This window comes from Ammospiza nelsoni, chromosome 6 (genome assembly GCF_027579445.1).
Source record: "Ammospiza nelsoni isolate bAmmNel1 chromosome 6, bAmmNel1.pri, whole genome shotgun sequence".
Classification (NCBI taxonomy): Eukaryota; Metazoa; Chordata; class Aves; order Passeriformes; family Passerellidae; genus Ammospiza; species Ammospiza nelsoni.
Genome location: NC_080638.1, coordinates 41,492,660 through 41,507,907, shown reverse-complemented (window position 1 = coordinate 41,507,907; position 15,248 = coordinate 41,492,660). Strand labels below are relative to the sequence as shown.

General features: G+C 53.7%; 1 protein-coding gene across 4 annotated transcripts in view; it reads left to right on the top strand.

Moving 5' to 3' along the window:
- Window positions 1-15,248, top strand: part of LTBP2 (latent transforming growth factor beta binding protein 2) — a 70,885-nt gene that overhangs the window by 54,386 nt on the left and 1,251 nt on the right. For 3 of the 4 annotated variants that reach the window (XM_059473886.1, XM_059473884.1, XM_059473883.1), the window contains 19 exons: window positions 1,019-1,144; window positions 1,327-1,455; window positions 1,853-1,972; window positions 2,912-3,031; window positions 3,237-3,359; window positions 3,559-3,684; window positions 6,044-6,166; window positions 6,464-6,589; window positions 6,687-6,809; window positions 7,038-7,169; window positions 8,119-8,244; window positions 8,971-9,114; window positions 9,389-9,580; window positions 9,703-9,783; window positions 10,383-10,511; window positions 10,746-10,886; window positions 11,131-11,298; window positions 11,786-12,049; window positions 12,284-12,433. In XM_059473886.1, the coding sequence (XP_059329869.1) occupies window positions 1,019-1,144; window positions 1,327-1,455; window positions 1,853-1,972; window positions 2,912-3,031; window positions 3,237-3,359; window positions 3,559-3,684; window positions 6,044-6,166; window positions 6,464-6,589; window positions 6,687-6,809; window positions 7,038-7,169; window positions 8,119-8,244; window positions 8,971-9,114; window positions 9,389-9,580; window positions 9,703-9,783; window positions 10,383-10,511; window positions 10,746-10,886; window positions 11,131-11,298; window positions 11,786-12,049; window positions 12,284-12,433 (2,643 nt within the window). The remainder of the gene's footprint in view (window positions 1-1,018; window positions 1,145-1,326; window positions 1,456-1,852; window positions 1,973-2,911; window positions 3,032-3,236; window positions 3,360-3,558; window positions 3,685-6,043; window positions 6,167-6,463; window positions 6,590-6,686; window positions 6,810-7,037; window positions 7,170-8,118; window positions 8,245-8,970; window positions 9,115-9,388; window positions 9,581-9,702; window positions 9,784-10,382; window positions 10,512-10,745; window positions 10,887-11,130; window positions 11,299-11,785; window positions 12,050-12,283; window positions 12,434-15,248) is intronic. The other variant, XM_059473885.1, reaches the window with a different exon arrangement.

Genomic DNA, 15,248 nt, shown 5'->3' with positions numbered 1-15,248 from the left:
TGTGTCCACCGGTCATGGGGATTTCCTGCCACAGCCCCTCTGTGCCTGGTACTACAGTGAAATTATGTCCTAAGTTCTGCCCACGGGCTCTCTCCCTTAACCAGTCTGTTTATCTGCCCACATGCCTCCTTGATTTCCCAAAGAAAGGTCCCTGACCTGCCACTCTTGTCCCAGCCTGGGCCCAGCTGCTGCCGGCCGCGGGGAGTCACAAGAGCAAACCTGAATGGGGAGCAAAGTGTTTGTATCTCCGGGTCCTTCCCCGCCTGCAGCTGCCCTGGCCGGCACAGCGGTGGCTGCCGAGCAGGACAATCCCACACCCGCTCGGTGGCTCTGGCCCTGTGCTCCGGCCGAGCCGTGCGCTGACTCATCGGGCAGGGGGGAAAGGGCAGCCATGTGGCCGCGGGGCGGCTTGTTTACTGCGCCGGAAACAAGGCCGCTGTTGTTCCAGCCTTGCTCAAGTGTCTGGGAGTGTGGTCCCTGCCCTGCGCCGGGGGCTGGAGCACCTTGGGGAGCGGGCCTGGCGGAGGCACCTTGCTGAGGAATGCGTCTCCTCAATAGCCTTTTGTTTGGGTTGGGCTGCCCCTCACTCTCCCCCCCCCGCTGGCTTTATGCCGAGGGGTGTGTGGTGCTTCGCTGCCCCTTCACTGCTGCCTGTGCTCGGCTTAGCAGGGTGGTGCGAGGCAGGGGGCCCTGCCGTCACCCCACAAGGAACGCCATCACAGGTGTCAGGATCTGCTGCCAGCTCTAGTTTAAGGCACAGGGCTGCAGTGCAGGTGAGAATATACAGCACTGGGGCATGCCAGCTCAGGCCACAGGAGCCCCAGGAGGTGACAGGCTCTGCTGTGTCCTCCCTGCTGTCCCGTGGGTGCAGGCTCTCTGAAGGAGAGGAGCAGGCTCAGCATCGCTCTCCAAGAAGGGAAAAAGCAGCCTCCTGGTATGGTGCTGGGGACACAAAGCAGGCACCAGATTCCATGCACCCTTTTGGTGCTGCTCCCAACCCTGTGCTCTCTCTTTGCAGGGGTCAGTGGCTGTGCCTCCTCACCCCTTTCCTGTGGAGCTGGTGCTTGTGTTCTGACCCCAGAGGGATACAGCTGCTTGTGCCACCCTGGTTACACCTTGGACCCCAGCCGCCTCCACTGCATTGGTAGGTTGGCCATTGATGGTCTGACTGCTCTGCCTTCTGGGCCTCAGCAGCCCATTCAGTCCTTCTGGGGAAGGTCTTCTGGCAGCTGTGCTGAGGCCCTGCCCACTGCTGCTCTGCGGGGCTGGCAGGGGCTGCAAGCAGAAGGTGGTGACTGCTGGTCTTCCTTCCCTGCCTGGTGGTAGATGAAGATGAGTGTCTGAAAGACCCTTGTGCTGGAAAAGGTCGCTGCATCAATAGTGTGGGCTCCTATTTCTGCCTCTGCTACTCTGGGTACACCCTGGCTGTTTCAGCGGGCAAGCAAAGCTGTGAGGGTAAGTAGTGTTCACCTGGCACAGAGCTGCCATCTCTCCAGGGCCTCTTTGTTCTCTCAACCTCACACTCTCTCATCAGTGTGCACACACACGTGTACACCTGCACATCCTCCCTTCCCACAGGCCTGCCACAGACAGCTTGATCATGGCAATCACTCTCTCCTGCTTGCTTGGGGATAGGACCTTGCCCATGATGGTCCAGGCAGGAGTCTGTGATGCCAGCCCTGATCACTGCTTCATGGCTAGGAAGATGCTGGGGCAGGTGGGCGATAGAGGAGAGCCCCAGCACAGATTCCTTGGGTAGAGCTAGCTGCAGGGGGAGTATGTGCTCTCCTGCACCCAGCCTTCCTGGCACTGGTGGAGGAAGACTCAGGACTCTCTCCCTGTGTGTTCCCAGACCAAGATGAATGTGAGCAGCCTTCTATCTGCCGAGGACAGCAGTGCATCAACACACCTGGCTCCTACCACTGCCAGTGCAAGGAGGGCTTTGCCATGGGCCCCAGAGGACAGTGTGAAGGTAAAGCTTGCTGCTCCCAGCAACCCCTGCGCCTCCAATCTACCCTATACACTTCCTTTTCTCATCACTATGTGTCTCCTCCTGTAAGGGAGGTAGGACACTCCCACATTTGTCTGCCCTGTGCCCTCCCCAAGGACTGCCTGTCCTCTCCTTTGACTGCAGGAGAAACAGTCTTTCCTGGCCAGAGGGAATGGAGCTCTCCCAAGATTCTCTCCCATCTCTCCATGGAGTTCCCCAATGACCAGCCCATTCCAGCTTCCCATTATGGAAGGACATGCCTATATATTTTCATGCCACCTTGGCTTTGTCACAAAATTGTCATGCTGGCAGGTGGACTGCAGAGAGAGCAGGCTGCAGAGACTCAGGCCACCCATCCCCATTGCATCCCATTCACATGTCAAGACCTGGGCCCTTCAAAGCTTTCACTCTTGTCAATGTATGTTGTGCTTGATCAAAGACTCCCCTTTCTCAGTAGCTCATCTCCATCACAGAGTGGAGGCTATTTTAGGAGGCAGCACAGGAAACAGGGCATGCACAGAATGCTGCTTCTCCCCACACAGCCTCCAGAAAGCACTTGCCTTAAGGACAACTGAGCTGGAGGTTGCTTCCTAATCATAGTTACAAAACTCCCTGATGAGATGGCCCTGCACAGATGTTCTCTGATCCCTTTCTCTGCCCATGCACATTCCTGGCCTTGGCAACACCCTGCAGCAGTGAGTTTAGCTGCTGACTTATGTCAGCTCTCAGATGTGGGTGTAGGATCCTGAGGGATAGGTGGGGCCAAAAGAGATTTTGTTTAAGCCCCAGCAAACACATCTCAACTCCTATTGGGTATCACTGTGCCCTGGAGGGAAACTCTGAGGATCCAGCTGGAAAGGACATTGGAGACTGCTGCACTGTTTACCTTTGGGAGCCTGAAAGAACTGTGTTTCTTGGCAGATGTCAACGAGTGCATGGATCCCAGCTCTTGCCCCAGTGGGAGATGTGTCAATACACTAGGATCCTACCAGTGTGTCAGCTGTGGGGCTGGCTACCGGCCCAGGAACGGAAGATGTATTGGTGAGAAATTTGGGCTGTCTCTGGGCAGCACCCCTGCCCCCCACGGCAGCGCTCCCTGTAAGCCTCAAAAGGAGCAGGGGCACAGGCAGCATCCTTCTCCTGCAGTCAGCCAGCCTGTTTGGCCAGAGCATATTGCACTCATAGCTTGTGTGGAGGGACTGCTGTGAGCACCCTCCCATGCCATGGTGCCTTCTGTGTCACACAGATGTGGATGAGTGTCTCGTGGAGGGGACTTGTGCTCACGGGCAGTGTGTCAACCTGGATGGCTCCTTCCTCTGCTCCTGCTACCGCGGCTACGAGCTGGCGCCTGATGGGAAGAGCTGCCAAGGTACTAAGGAGCCATGTGTCCAGACACTCTGAAGTGTCACATACTCAGTCCAGAGGGTTCCCTAGGCTCTCCCTAAGCACTTGGCTCTGCCTGAGTCCTGGCCATCATGCTAGCGAGTTCCCCCAGCACATGTGCCCCTTAGTCATGGTTGCTCTGCATTTTTTCCTCTTATCCCTCTCTCCCTCATGTGTTTATGCAGACATTGATGAATGCACAGCTCGGGTTCCCTGTCCCTCCGGACTCTGCCTCAATACTGAGGGTTCCTATTCCTGCATGTCTTGTGACACCGGCTATGCTGTCTCCAGAGATGGCAGCATGTGTGAAGGTATCCCTTCCCCAGGAACAGAGCAGGGGGTGCTGGAGGAAATGAAGGAAGAGACATTGCCATAGCTGGGTTACTGGTGGGGCGGGAGGGCTTCTTTAGCCTCAGGATCCTTTTCCAGCTCTTTAGCTTCCTGTTCAGCAGAGAGCATGGAAGGTTGCGAGCATATGACACTTGGAGCAGCAGGAAGGTGATTTTGCTCACACAGGAAGGGATGGGGGAAGGATTCATGGACCAATGTTGATCTAGAAGATGATGACAAAGGCCAGAGGAGTACAGGGGGCCTGGAAACATTGGCAGAGTTGTGTGTCTTTTAGTTCAGAACTGTGTACATATACATCAAATGTAGGCCTTCAACAGAAGGAGAAACCTTGGGTCCACAGCCCATGAAGAGACTGTGAGCACCCAGGTTTCATAATTTTTCTCCAGTCCCTAATATAACTTGGACATGTTTAAAAGGAAAAGCTTAGAACAAGGTCTCTGCTGTGCCAGGTATGCTGGCGGAGACTTAACAGCAGCACTAATTTGTGTTGGTTGCAGTGCTGAGACATGAGAGTGCTCAGTCCCAGCTTTACAGCTCAACTGCCCCAGCACAAGCAGGAAAACTCCATCTCTGATGGCTGACTGGAGGGGGATATCCTGGGCTTGAAATGGCTTGATGCAAATTCCCTGTTTGGAGCAAGGAAGGGAAAGGGCAGAGCTGGCAAAGGTATTTGTTTAAAGAATGGCCACGTGCTGAGAATTTATCTCTGGAGCACTGCAGAGCCCTGCAGCCTGCACGTAGCTGGCAAATGTAAGATCTTGCCTTTGATGTGACTCTCAGAAGGATCCCCCTGTAAGGAGGCCTCCAGGAGGGGAGTAGAGGGAAGTTTTCCTCCCTTAATTCTCTCTGTTTTGATGTCTGAGAAAGCCAGTGTGAAATGAACTAATTTTGCATTTGATTTTTGGGTGTGATGGAAGAGCCGTGGTTTGATGCCTTACATCTGCCCTCCCCTTTTCCCAAGACTCCACATGAGCTGCCCCAGCTCAGCCACCTTGCCCCAGCCATTTCACGAGGGCATCTTATCAGGGTTTGATATTGTTTGGGTCACACTGACCTGATGGCAGGATGGTATGTTCCTCCCTGCCTTGGCTGGTGGCCTTGTCTGTGGATTTAGGTTTCATATTTGAAACATGATAAGGGTTTTGTGATAGTTTTTTGGTAAATAAACTAGATTTTGGTTCCTGTCCAGAAGGATTCAATAATACTGCTTCTTGCAACCCTTTGAGAGTGAAAAGCTGGGAATCCTCCCTGAGGTGGTAGGGATCGATGCTCTTTGTGCCTGTGGCATGCTCAGTGCTCTGCAAAGGGGAAAGTGTCCCTCCGTGCCTTCAGAAGCTGCCAGTCTCAGGGCTTTACCTCCTGTCAGTACCATGTTCTCCCGTGCTTGCCCCTACCTCAAGGGCTGCAGGCAGTCTGCTGGCATCTTGCAGCCCTCTGTGTGAGAGAAGGTATCCCTCTCTCCTCTGCTGTGAGCAAAATCCTCAGAGTGACAGCAGATTCTGGCCAAGGCCTGGGAGAGTTGGGTGAGAGAGGGTTTGTGGAGAGCTCTGCAGTTGGGTAAGAGTTGTTGTAGGCACCTGGACAGCTCTTCCACGAGAAGGACATTGTAAACAAGTCTGGCAAGTGAGAAAGCAGAGCCTTGGAAGGTAGGGCTGCTGCTGCGTTGCTCTGCTGATGTTTGCTCTTGTGCAGTCAGCTGAAGGGAGGATTTGTCAACAACTGTGACTCTGCATTGGCCTCTTGGTGGTTGTTGTATGCAGAGCAGAGTTCTGCTGGAGACAGACACTGGGGTTAGCAGTACCCCTGTGCTCACAGAGTCACAGAATGTCTAAGGCTGGAGGGGACCTCTGGAGTTCATCTCATCAACACACTGCTCAAGCAGAGCCACCAACAGTTGCCTGCCCAGGACTACATCCAGATAGTTTTTCAGTATCTCCAAGAAGGGAGACTCCACAATGTCTTTGGGCAACCTAGGCCAGTGCTCTGCCACTGTCACAGAAAGTGTGTTCAGGCAGGACCTCCTGTATTTCAGTTTGTGCCCCTTGCCTTTAGTCCTGTCACTGGGCACCATTGACTTGGGGCTGGGATAGTGTTTTGCTGGTCCCTGTGATGGAAGGGAGTGAAGAGTCTGGGCTGAATCTGCACGGCCCAGTAACAGGGAGTCTCTACGCTTTTCTCACTGTGATGGGATGGTCTGGGAGGACAGCTCAAACCCACTTTGCAGGCCAACAGCTGGGTGATGCTTCTGTGGATGGGGATCTTCTCCAGTGGTGGCAAGAGCTGGGGCCTCACTCTGTGCTGTGCCCTTCCTCTTGGCAGATCTGGATGAGTGTAAGGACCCTGCTGTCCAGTGCCTGGGGGGAGAGTGCAGAAACACACCGGGCTCCTATGAGTGCCACTGCCAGACTGGCTTTGAGCTCATCAATGGCACCATATGCAAAGGTATGAACCCCATCCATGCAGCCCTCTGGGTCCAGGACATAGTGGATCCCCCTTCTTTTTCAGCAAGGAGGCTGCTGGTGCCAAGGCAAGTGATGCCACTGTGCATGGCACATCGATAAGGCTGTAGTCAAATTTGGGCTCACCATGGACAGGGAAGATCTCTGTTTCCATGATGAGAAAATAAGGGGCCAGGAGCCCTTTGAAGGCTGCCTGTACGAGACTGGGAACAGGGAATCCATGTGGCTTTGGTGAAGGATGAACCCCAGGGCTGGGTGCATGGTTCTGCTTCCTCTGCAGATGTGAATGAGTGCCTGAACAGTGAGATCTGTAGTCCCAATGGCGAATGTCTTAACAGTCAAGGATCCTACTTCTGCATTTGTGCTCCTGGCTTCTCAAATGTGGCTGGTGGAGTCAGCTGCCAAGGTGAGTTGAAGGGTGGCAGGAACAAACCTTAGGTCCTGCCCTCTGCTTCCTGCCCTGCTTTGAGATCCAGGCTGATGTTTTTGTCTTGATTTCACAGATGTGGATGAATGTGCAGACAAGTCCCTGTGCTCACAAGGCCAGTGCCTGAACACAGAAGGCTCCTACAGATGCCTGTGTGAAAATGGATTCAAACACTCCCCAGAGACTGATGATTGCGTGGGTGAGAGCTCATTGCTGGGAAGATCAGCCTCCCAGAATTTGAGGGGACGAATGAAGCCAGTGCAGGGGGAGGGCAGTTCTGCTCCCAGCACTCAAAGATGCTGGTGACTTGTAAGGAGGACTAGCACTGGTTCAAGACCTCTGGCCAGCCAAAGCAGACCCAGGTGCTGCATTGAACAAACAGGGTCCCCATCTGACCATCTTCATCCCCTTGCTCTCCTTCCTGCAGATGTGGATGAGTGTAAAGAATATGGGGATGCCATCTGCGGCACTTGGCGGTGCCAGAACAGCCTGGGCTCCTACCGTTGTATCATGGGCTGCCAGCCTGGCTTCCACTGGACCCCCTTGGGTGACTGCATTGGTGAGTACAGCCCTGGCTCTCCCTGCCCCTCACCCTGGCAGGAACAGGGACATCTCTGCCAGAGGCGCAAGGGAGAAGGAGGAGGAGGAGGAGGAAATGTGTGGCTGGTGGAGAAGCAGATAATGCTGAGAATTTGTTTTCTTGGCTGCGCTGCCTGCTTGCGTCTAGACTTCTCTCTTCCTGGCATCTGGAACAGACACTGCATTGTGCTGCTTTCCGCTTGGGGAGAGTCCTGGGCAGGTTACAGCCATTCCAGGCTTGGGGCTGGACCACAGCTCCCTGTAGGCTGTGCTTGCTGGGGCCACTGCCAGTCACCTGCCTGGCAGGCCTGGGTGAGTGGAAAGGCTGCTGGTACCAGAGCATGCTAGACTAGTCAGTCTGGGTTTCAAGGCTAGGCTTCAGCAAAGAGGAAAGAGCAAAGGGGTTTTTGCATTTTTTGAGGCTCCCCCCAGCTCAGGGAAGGTTGCAGCAGGGAGGAGCTGCTGCCAGCCACTGGGCTCTGGGCTGCACTAAGACTCAGCTTTAGCATGTGGAGCTGCCCCTGGCCTTGGGAACCTTGGGTTGTGGACACACAGCTGTTCTGACTGCTCCAAGAAAGTTTCCATGCAGCAGCTGGAGCTTGTAGGCTCTGTGTCCCTTTACACCTCTGCGGGAAACTGCTACCCTCAGCCACTCCTGCCAGTCACCTCCCATACTTCCCATCAATTTCCCATTCCCTCCTGCCCCTATTGCTCTTTTCACATGGCTTCTTTGTGGCTCTCAGTGTTGCAAGAAGCTTCTCTTAACATGCATACTCATAGGTAATTGGAGCAGCCAGACCCAGTCCCTCACATCAAGGAAATGCCTGTCCCATTCCCAGATCTTGGGGTCAGAGCCAAAAGACCTGAGTAGGGGTGTCCACTGGGAGAAGTGGCGACTAGGACAGTTCTTGTTTTTGGCTTTGCTGCAGACATTGATGAATGTGCCAATGAGACGCTGTGCGGGAGCCATGGCTTCTGCGAGAACTCGGATGGCTCCTTCCGCTGCCTCTGTGACCGTGGCTATGAGAGCTCACCTTCCGGGCACTACTGCATTGGTGAGTCTGCAGTCAGCAAAGGAGAGCCATCCCTGCTGGGTAATGGCTCCCAGGCCACAGACAGGGACTGCTCTCACGCATTGAGAATCACACACATGGACAGGGAAGCTCATGGAGTCAAAACCCCTTCCCTTATCACAGCAGATCTTTGGGATTGCAAAGGACCAGGCTCTGAAAAAGTGAGTGTTTAACCATGAACATGGAGCCCTATTCTGTCCAGGTGGAAAGGAGGTCCTTGGGGGATGGAGACAGTGAAGGTGCTACAAAGGTACTTTAATTGGTCCCTGTAGAGATCAGGCAGGGTGTATTACAAGGAAGAAAGTTTTCATTGGAAAACTTTCAGGTAGTGGAACTGTTGCCTGTGATGTTTGTTCAGTTGCCATGCTTGGAGATTTTAAAGACCCAAGAAGAAAAAGCTCTGAGCAGCCTGGTGGGGTCTTGTAACTGAGTAGGGGATTGGACTGGAGTCCTCCAAACCTAGACCATTCTGTGATCCAGCAACCCACTGGATTTCAGCAAGCTGGAGTTCAGGCTCTGGATCCACTAAGAGCAGGGCATGAGGCTCCTGCCAGACTTGTGTCAAGCCACAGTGTGAATGTAGTTCTCAGCTCGTCCCTAGCAGCTTTCATCTCCCTACTGCAGGGTAGCTTCATGCTGCAGACCATGCACAGGCTGCCCATGCAGAGGCAGGGCTCCTCCTGCCCACTGCTGCTCTTTGCTTTGCAGATGTGAATGAGTGTGAGCTGATGGTGGCCGTGTGCGGAACTGCGCTTTGTGAGAATGTGGAGGGATCCTTCCTGTGCCTCTGCCCCAGTGACCACGAGGAGTACGACACAGAGGCAGGGCAGTGCAAGCCCCGAGCTGCCGTGGGTGAGTAGGCAACTGTGACACAGCATGGGTGGCAGCTAGAGCAGGAGCGTGATAGCCCTGGCTGGGGTGAGATAAAGATGAGGGGCTGACAGGGCTGTACAAGCCTGCACAGATAATGGCCAAGTGTTAGTCTGGGGAGAGCTCGGGAGCCTGAAAGTGAGGACTTGGGAAGGCCACACTGCTGGTGAGGGGTGTGCTCTGGGACCTCCTAGGTGTGGGATGCTGCGTTGGGGCACCAAGGACCCCATCCCGTCCCTGCTCTGCTGTTTTCTAGAGAGCTCCGACACACGTGCAGCCCACGTCTCTGACAGCGCAGAGCGCAAGCAGTGCTACTACCACATCAGTGACATGCGCCTGTGTGACAGCGTCCTGGCCAAGAACATCACCAAGGAGGAGTGCTGCTGTACGGTGGGGGCAGCCTGGGGTGACAATTGTGAGACTTACCCCTGCCCCATCCCAGGCACAGGTAGGTCTGTGACCCCACCACACCAGGCAGGGCCAGTGCTCTGCCTGCCAGTTCCACCTTGATTGCATCAACGAGCTGCTTCTTTTCTTTCCATCTCCTCTTGGCATCTGTATCGTGGTCAGTGGAGTACCAAGAGATCTGCCCTCTTGGGAAGGGCTATATTCCCCAGGAAGATCTGCTCTCAGGAAAAGTTTCTTTCACAGGTACTAGAACCATTTTCTTTCATTTCTTCCAAGGGAAAGAGGGAGAGCAGTATGTAAAACCCTGCATGAAAATGCAGTGACAAAACTATCTCCCCAGGCCTATCATGGGGGGTGCTAATCCTGCTGCTGCTTTCCCCATTCCAGAGAAATCCCAGACTGCCAGTATTGTTGGGCTGGAAGTGCCCCTGCCTCCAGTCCTGCCTGGTTGCTGGCAGTCATTCTTTCTTGGTGCAAGTCTCCCATTATGAACCAGGGATGGGGACCATTAAGACACAGCTCTTCCAGTTACTGATTAGATCTGCCAGTGGCCAGCTCGCTCAGTCTTTGGCACTTTGCCTCCATGGGGGTTGTGTGCTTAAGATACACATGAATTTGTGAGTGTCCTGCTCACACCATCCCTCCTCCTGCTCTGCCTGGGGGTGCTTCTCCCTCTGCTCCCAAGCATGGGGCCTGTGGGAGAGGTGGGGGGCTCACTCAGGGACCTGTCAGTGATCCAGGCAAGGTGCTGTGACAGCTTTCTGCAGGTATAGCACCCAGCACACCTTGCTTCCAAGGCTCTGCTTCCTGAGACACTTGCCCTCCCTCCATCCCTCTTTCAGACATGGATGAGTGTGAGATATTTGGCTCTGAGTTCTGCCGCAATGGACAGTGTTTGAACACGGTGCCCGGCTACAAGTGCTTCTGCCGTACAGGATACTTCTATGACTCCAGCAGGCTTGAGTGTGTTGGTAAGATGGCCTCAAAGAGCAGTGGGCACCCCACTGCACAAAGGGGGACGGCTGTGCTGCTACACTCAGACTTGTCCCTGCTGGGCCAGGTCTAGGTAACAGGCTTCCTGGGACCCTCCTGGGGAACAAGAGAGGAGGGCCTGAGGGCCATGAGGTCCCCATTTGGGCAGGGAAAGGGTCATATTGCTCATGTCTGCCAGCCTGAAACATTGCCCTGTCCTTGTGTGTGGGCAGATCAGGATGAGTGTCAGAATGAAGTGTACTGCATCAATGGCGAGTGTCTGAACACAGAAGGCTCCTACCACTGTTTCTGCAGCCTCCCTCTTGTGCTGGATGCCACTGGCAACCGGTGTGTGAATTTCTCCAGCAGGGCAGGTGAGCCTGATCCCCCACTGCAGCACACCTTTGCCCCACACATCCTGCCCCATGGCTGGGTCCTCCAAGAGGAGCAGTGGGTGGGGACTTGGTGCCTGGCTGAGGTGTGTCAGCACCAGTACAGGGTGCAGCCAGGGCAAGGAGGGGGCAGATCCTGGTGCACATGGTCATATATCTTGGGACAAGATTGACAGGCACTCTTATGGATGATTTCCATGGCATCCTTTGCTTGTGTCACTCACAGATACCGTGGAGGAGTATGAAATCCACCTGGACGTCTGCTGGCAGACCGTTGCCGACTACATCTGCCAAGACCTGCTGCATGGCCAGCAGACCACGTACACTGAGTGCTGCTGCCGGCTCGGCGAAGCCTGGGGCCAGAACTGTGCACTTTGTCCCCACAGGTCCTCTGGTAAGTTGGGTGGCATGGGCAACCATCTCCCAGCAGAGGTGGGAATGGGCTGGGCTGCCACTTGTCATGTCATGCATAAGATGTCTGCACTGTTGGAGCCAGCCCAAGGAGTAGGTAACCCCACACACACTTCAATAGGGCTGAGCTGCACCAGTGGGTAGAATGTGCCTGAAACTGGTTTGCAGCAAGTCCAATGTATTTGAGGGGAGAGTTGCCCTGTGCATCCCACTGCTTCTGCACACGTTAGGAGGCAGTGGTAGCTGGGGATGGGAGCACCCTGGGAATTGGGGTTGTTGCTGCTCAAGAACCTGCTGGCCCCAGATGGGAGCTAGTCTTCTTGACAATCAACAAACTACAGAGCTGCAGCTTTGGAGGGCACTGAAGGTAGGTCTGGCTCAGCTGACCCAGTGTGGATGCACACCCTCTGGCCATATAGTGGACCTTGAGCCAGGCTGCACTGACCCTTCCTTTTCCTCACTACCTGCAGCTGATTTTGCTTTCCTGTGTAATGGGGCCAGTGAAGACAGTGAGCGAGGGGGTGAGCTCCGAGAAAGACCTAGGTATGAGTACGGACCGGGCTTGGAAGACCCCCACTATGGCCTTCCCAGCCCCTACTACAACTACCTGGAGTCTGAGTACGGAAGCCCCGAGGCCAGTTTCCCTCGGAGGGTACCCAGCAGTGAGTTTCGTGGCAGCCCTCTCCACCATGGCCCAGTGCGGTCTCCACCCCGCTACCTGCCCGGCCAAACTGGTAAGTACTGGAGACACAGCACTGCCTCCCCACCCAGACTGTCCATGGGGACTGACTGCCTCCTGGTTCCCACCCTGGCCGGGCTGCGCCAGGGCTGGAGCAAGCTCTGTTCCTGGCTGTTCTGAGTCAGTCCTGAGTCAGTCCCGGTCAGTCACTGTCTTGCAGCATGCCCGATATTCCCTGTGTGACTGGGCTGAGGCTCACCCTGCTCTGACTCCGCCTTCGGCCCTCCAGGTCTCTACGAGGGTTTCGAGGGGCTGCAGGCGGAGGAGTGCGGGATCCTCAACGGCTGCGAGAATGGGCGCTGCGTGCGCGTCCCGGAGGGATACACCTGCGACTGCTTCGACGGCTTCCAGCTGGACATGACCCGCATGGCCTGCGTGGGTGAGTGAAGCCCCGCGTCCCCTGGCCGCGGCTGCTCCCTGCCGGTGCCGGCCAGGACGGCAGCAGGAGCGCTCCCGCTCTTCCGATTCCTTCCCATACGGCTGGGAGGGCCCTCGTGGAAGTTCCGCCGGCCACTTTCTGCTGGCAGCTAGGTAAGAGCGGCTTGGGGCATCACCGAGAGCGGCTGATGTCTCTTGTCTTCTCATACCACTCTTGTACATCATAAGCCATTGTTACTTTGATTAATGTCCTCTACATTTGCCACTGCCCTGGTGAAATTCCTCACTTTCCACCTTGCCCTATGAGACATGCTTTCTAAATTTTCTCTCTGCATTTCCTCTAAATCCCTATGCCATGTCTCCATCCTTTTCATTATATGTCTCCAAGCCAGCTGAGACCTCAGGCACTCATCAGAGCAGATGAAGACACTCTTTCCTTAGGCACAGCACTGACTCCAACTCAGGGCATCCTTACTGTACAAAACAATGGTGCAGCTTCTTCATACAGAACCCATGGTCTATACCACCCCAAAGGCAGCTGTGCAAAATGGCAGCCTGAGATGTTACTCCCTCTTCTGCATTTGTGCACTGTTTTCCTTTCACTGGCCATAATGTTTTGCATTTGCCTTCAATGAATTTTGTCTGGTTGAATTTGGACTGCTACTATATCAGAGTAAGTCTGAACCCTGCAAAGTGCTTGCAGCCTGGTGTCACACACATATATTTTATAAGCATGGGGATTTTTCCTTTGTCTACCTTAATGACAATATTTGCTTAGAGTAGGGCTAAGGACAGACCACTGCAGCCTGTGCTTTAAAGGGTTTTTGTTGTAACAGCCAGGTATTTCTAATTGTCTTTGAAGTGCAGCTGTGTGGTCCATTGTGCAATTGCCACAGTTTAATCTAGAGGGTATTTTCTCAATCTGTTTGAGTGTGTCATGTGAGAGTGTGTTGAAATCCTCACCATGGCCAAGGCACATCATATCCACCACTTCTCTCTTATCTGACAGGCCAGTTATCAGGTCAGGGAAGAGAACCAGATTGGCTTAACGTAATCAGGCCTTAACTGATCTGCACCAGCTATTTAATGATCTTGTTATTCTTTAGAGGGTTATGACCTAATCATTCACAAACCTGAACTGCTTAGGGGTGAGCAGACTATAATTCTGGATTTTCCCTTCTCTGTTTTTGAAGATGGTTATGAGATTTATCTTTTGTTGCTTTTCTGAGGCCTCCTTTATGCTCCCACCTCAGAAAGAACTGTCAACTTTTAAGGGGCTACAGGCAGCATTAACATATGAATTTGTGTTGCCACAAAACTTTATGGATGTAACTGCTTTATTTCTGGCTGTTGAACCTCTCCATCAGTGTGACCTTTCTCCCCCTGTGCTCCTGCACCCTTGTTTAAACACTTCAAACATGGTCTGTGCCCTGCCTGATCACCACTAATGTTTTTATGATGGCTGGAACAAAACCCATGTTAGCTGCTCCAGCCAGCTCAACTGGCTGTTGTTTTCTCTGTTGATAAGAAATAGACTGACATTCCCCATTGTTTCCTGCCAACATATTTATGGAGCCTTTGCTTGTTGCCTTTTCTATCCTGAACTAACTAGCCCTCATTTTACACTGCAACCTGTTTTTTTCCTTTCAGTTCTTTTGCTTGATTCTTAGTCATCACCATGTTTTTACCTTGCTGACTTCAGGCCTTTAGAATATTCCTGCAGCTGCTGCAGCACTTCCCCTCTCACTTCCCTATGGCAGCAGCTTAGCCATGCCCTGAAAGTGGGCTGTGTGTCCCCACCCCTGCCCATGTGGGCAAACTGCAGGACTTGGTGCAAACTGCTAGCAACACTACACTGTTGCTTCTGGCTTTTGGGTCTCTCTAGGCTAAAGTGTCCTTGTTTCATTTCTCCTCTTGATTTGGTGGCCAGACTGCAGCCTGTCTGCTCTTTCAGCTTTTACTTTCCCTTGCTTCTGAGGCTGCAAAGCACATCTCCCTCCCTTGGTGTGCCTGACTTCTCCTTGGGCTTTCCAGCAAGCCATCCTGTTCATGGCAATGTCTGATCCTGAGGTTTAGTGTGAGTCCATAGTGTCAGTTCAGCAATTGGTTTGGCTGTGTGTGAAGTCTACCTTGTTCTTCAAGCTCTCTCTTCTCATGTTTCCCCTCTCCATCTTCCTCCTGTGACTGCTGTGCTTTCTCTTACCTCCCTTAAAATTTTGCTTCCAGCATCTCTCCCTTGGGTTGCACTTCTCTTTCTTTGTCAGATGGCCCCCTCCACCTATGCTAGAGATAAAACAAGGTCCCTGGGGTGGCAGAGCACTTTGGTCCTCCCAGGGTCCATTGGCTACTGCTGGGGCCTTCTTTCTCCCTTGGGTGGCCAGCTGAACCCATCAGCTGCTCCCCACTCCCTGCTGATCAGTGGGGATTGAGTCTGGAGTTTGTGGTCAGAGGGGTTGGGCCTGCCTTGGTAGGTGAGGATTTGGGCTCTGTTTGCACCTGTGGGTGTAAACAATGGTTCTGGGGTTGTACATGGGTGCTCTGTCCTGCTCATGGCCTCACCACAAGTGGGTGTATCTCAGGCAGAGTGTTTAGGTGAGTACAAGTAGCAGAGCAGACCTGTCACAGGAGGGCAGCTGCTGTAGGGCTCACGTGCACACTCCAGCCTGACAAGCTGACCAACTGAGCCCTTTGGCACAGTTTTTCAGGTTAATGAAATAAGCTGTTGTTTGTGCAGCACAAAATCCCTCTGTGTTTTGGTCCTGGAGGTGATAACTGGCTTCTCAGGGCCACCATCATTTGCCTGGTTGACCTTGTTG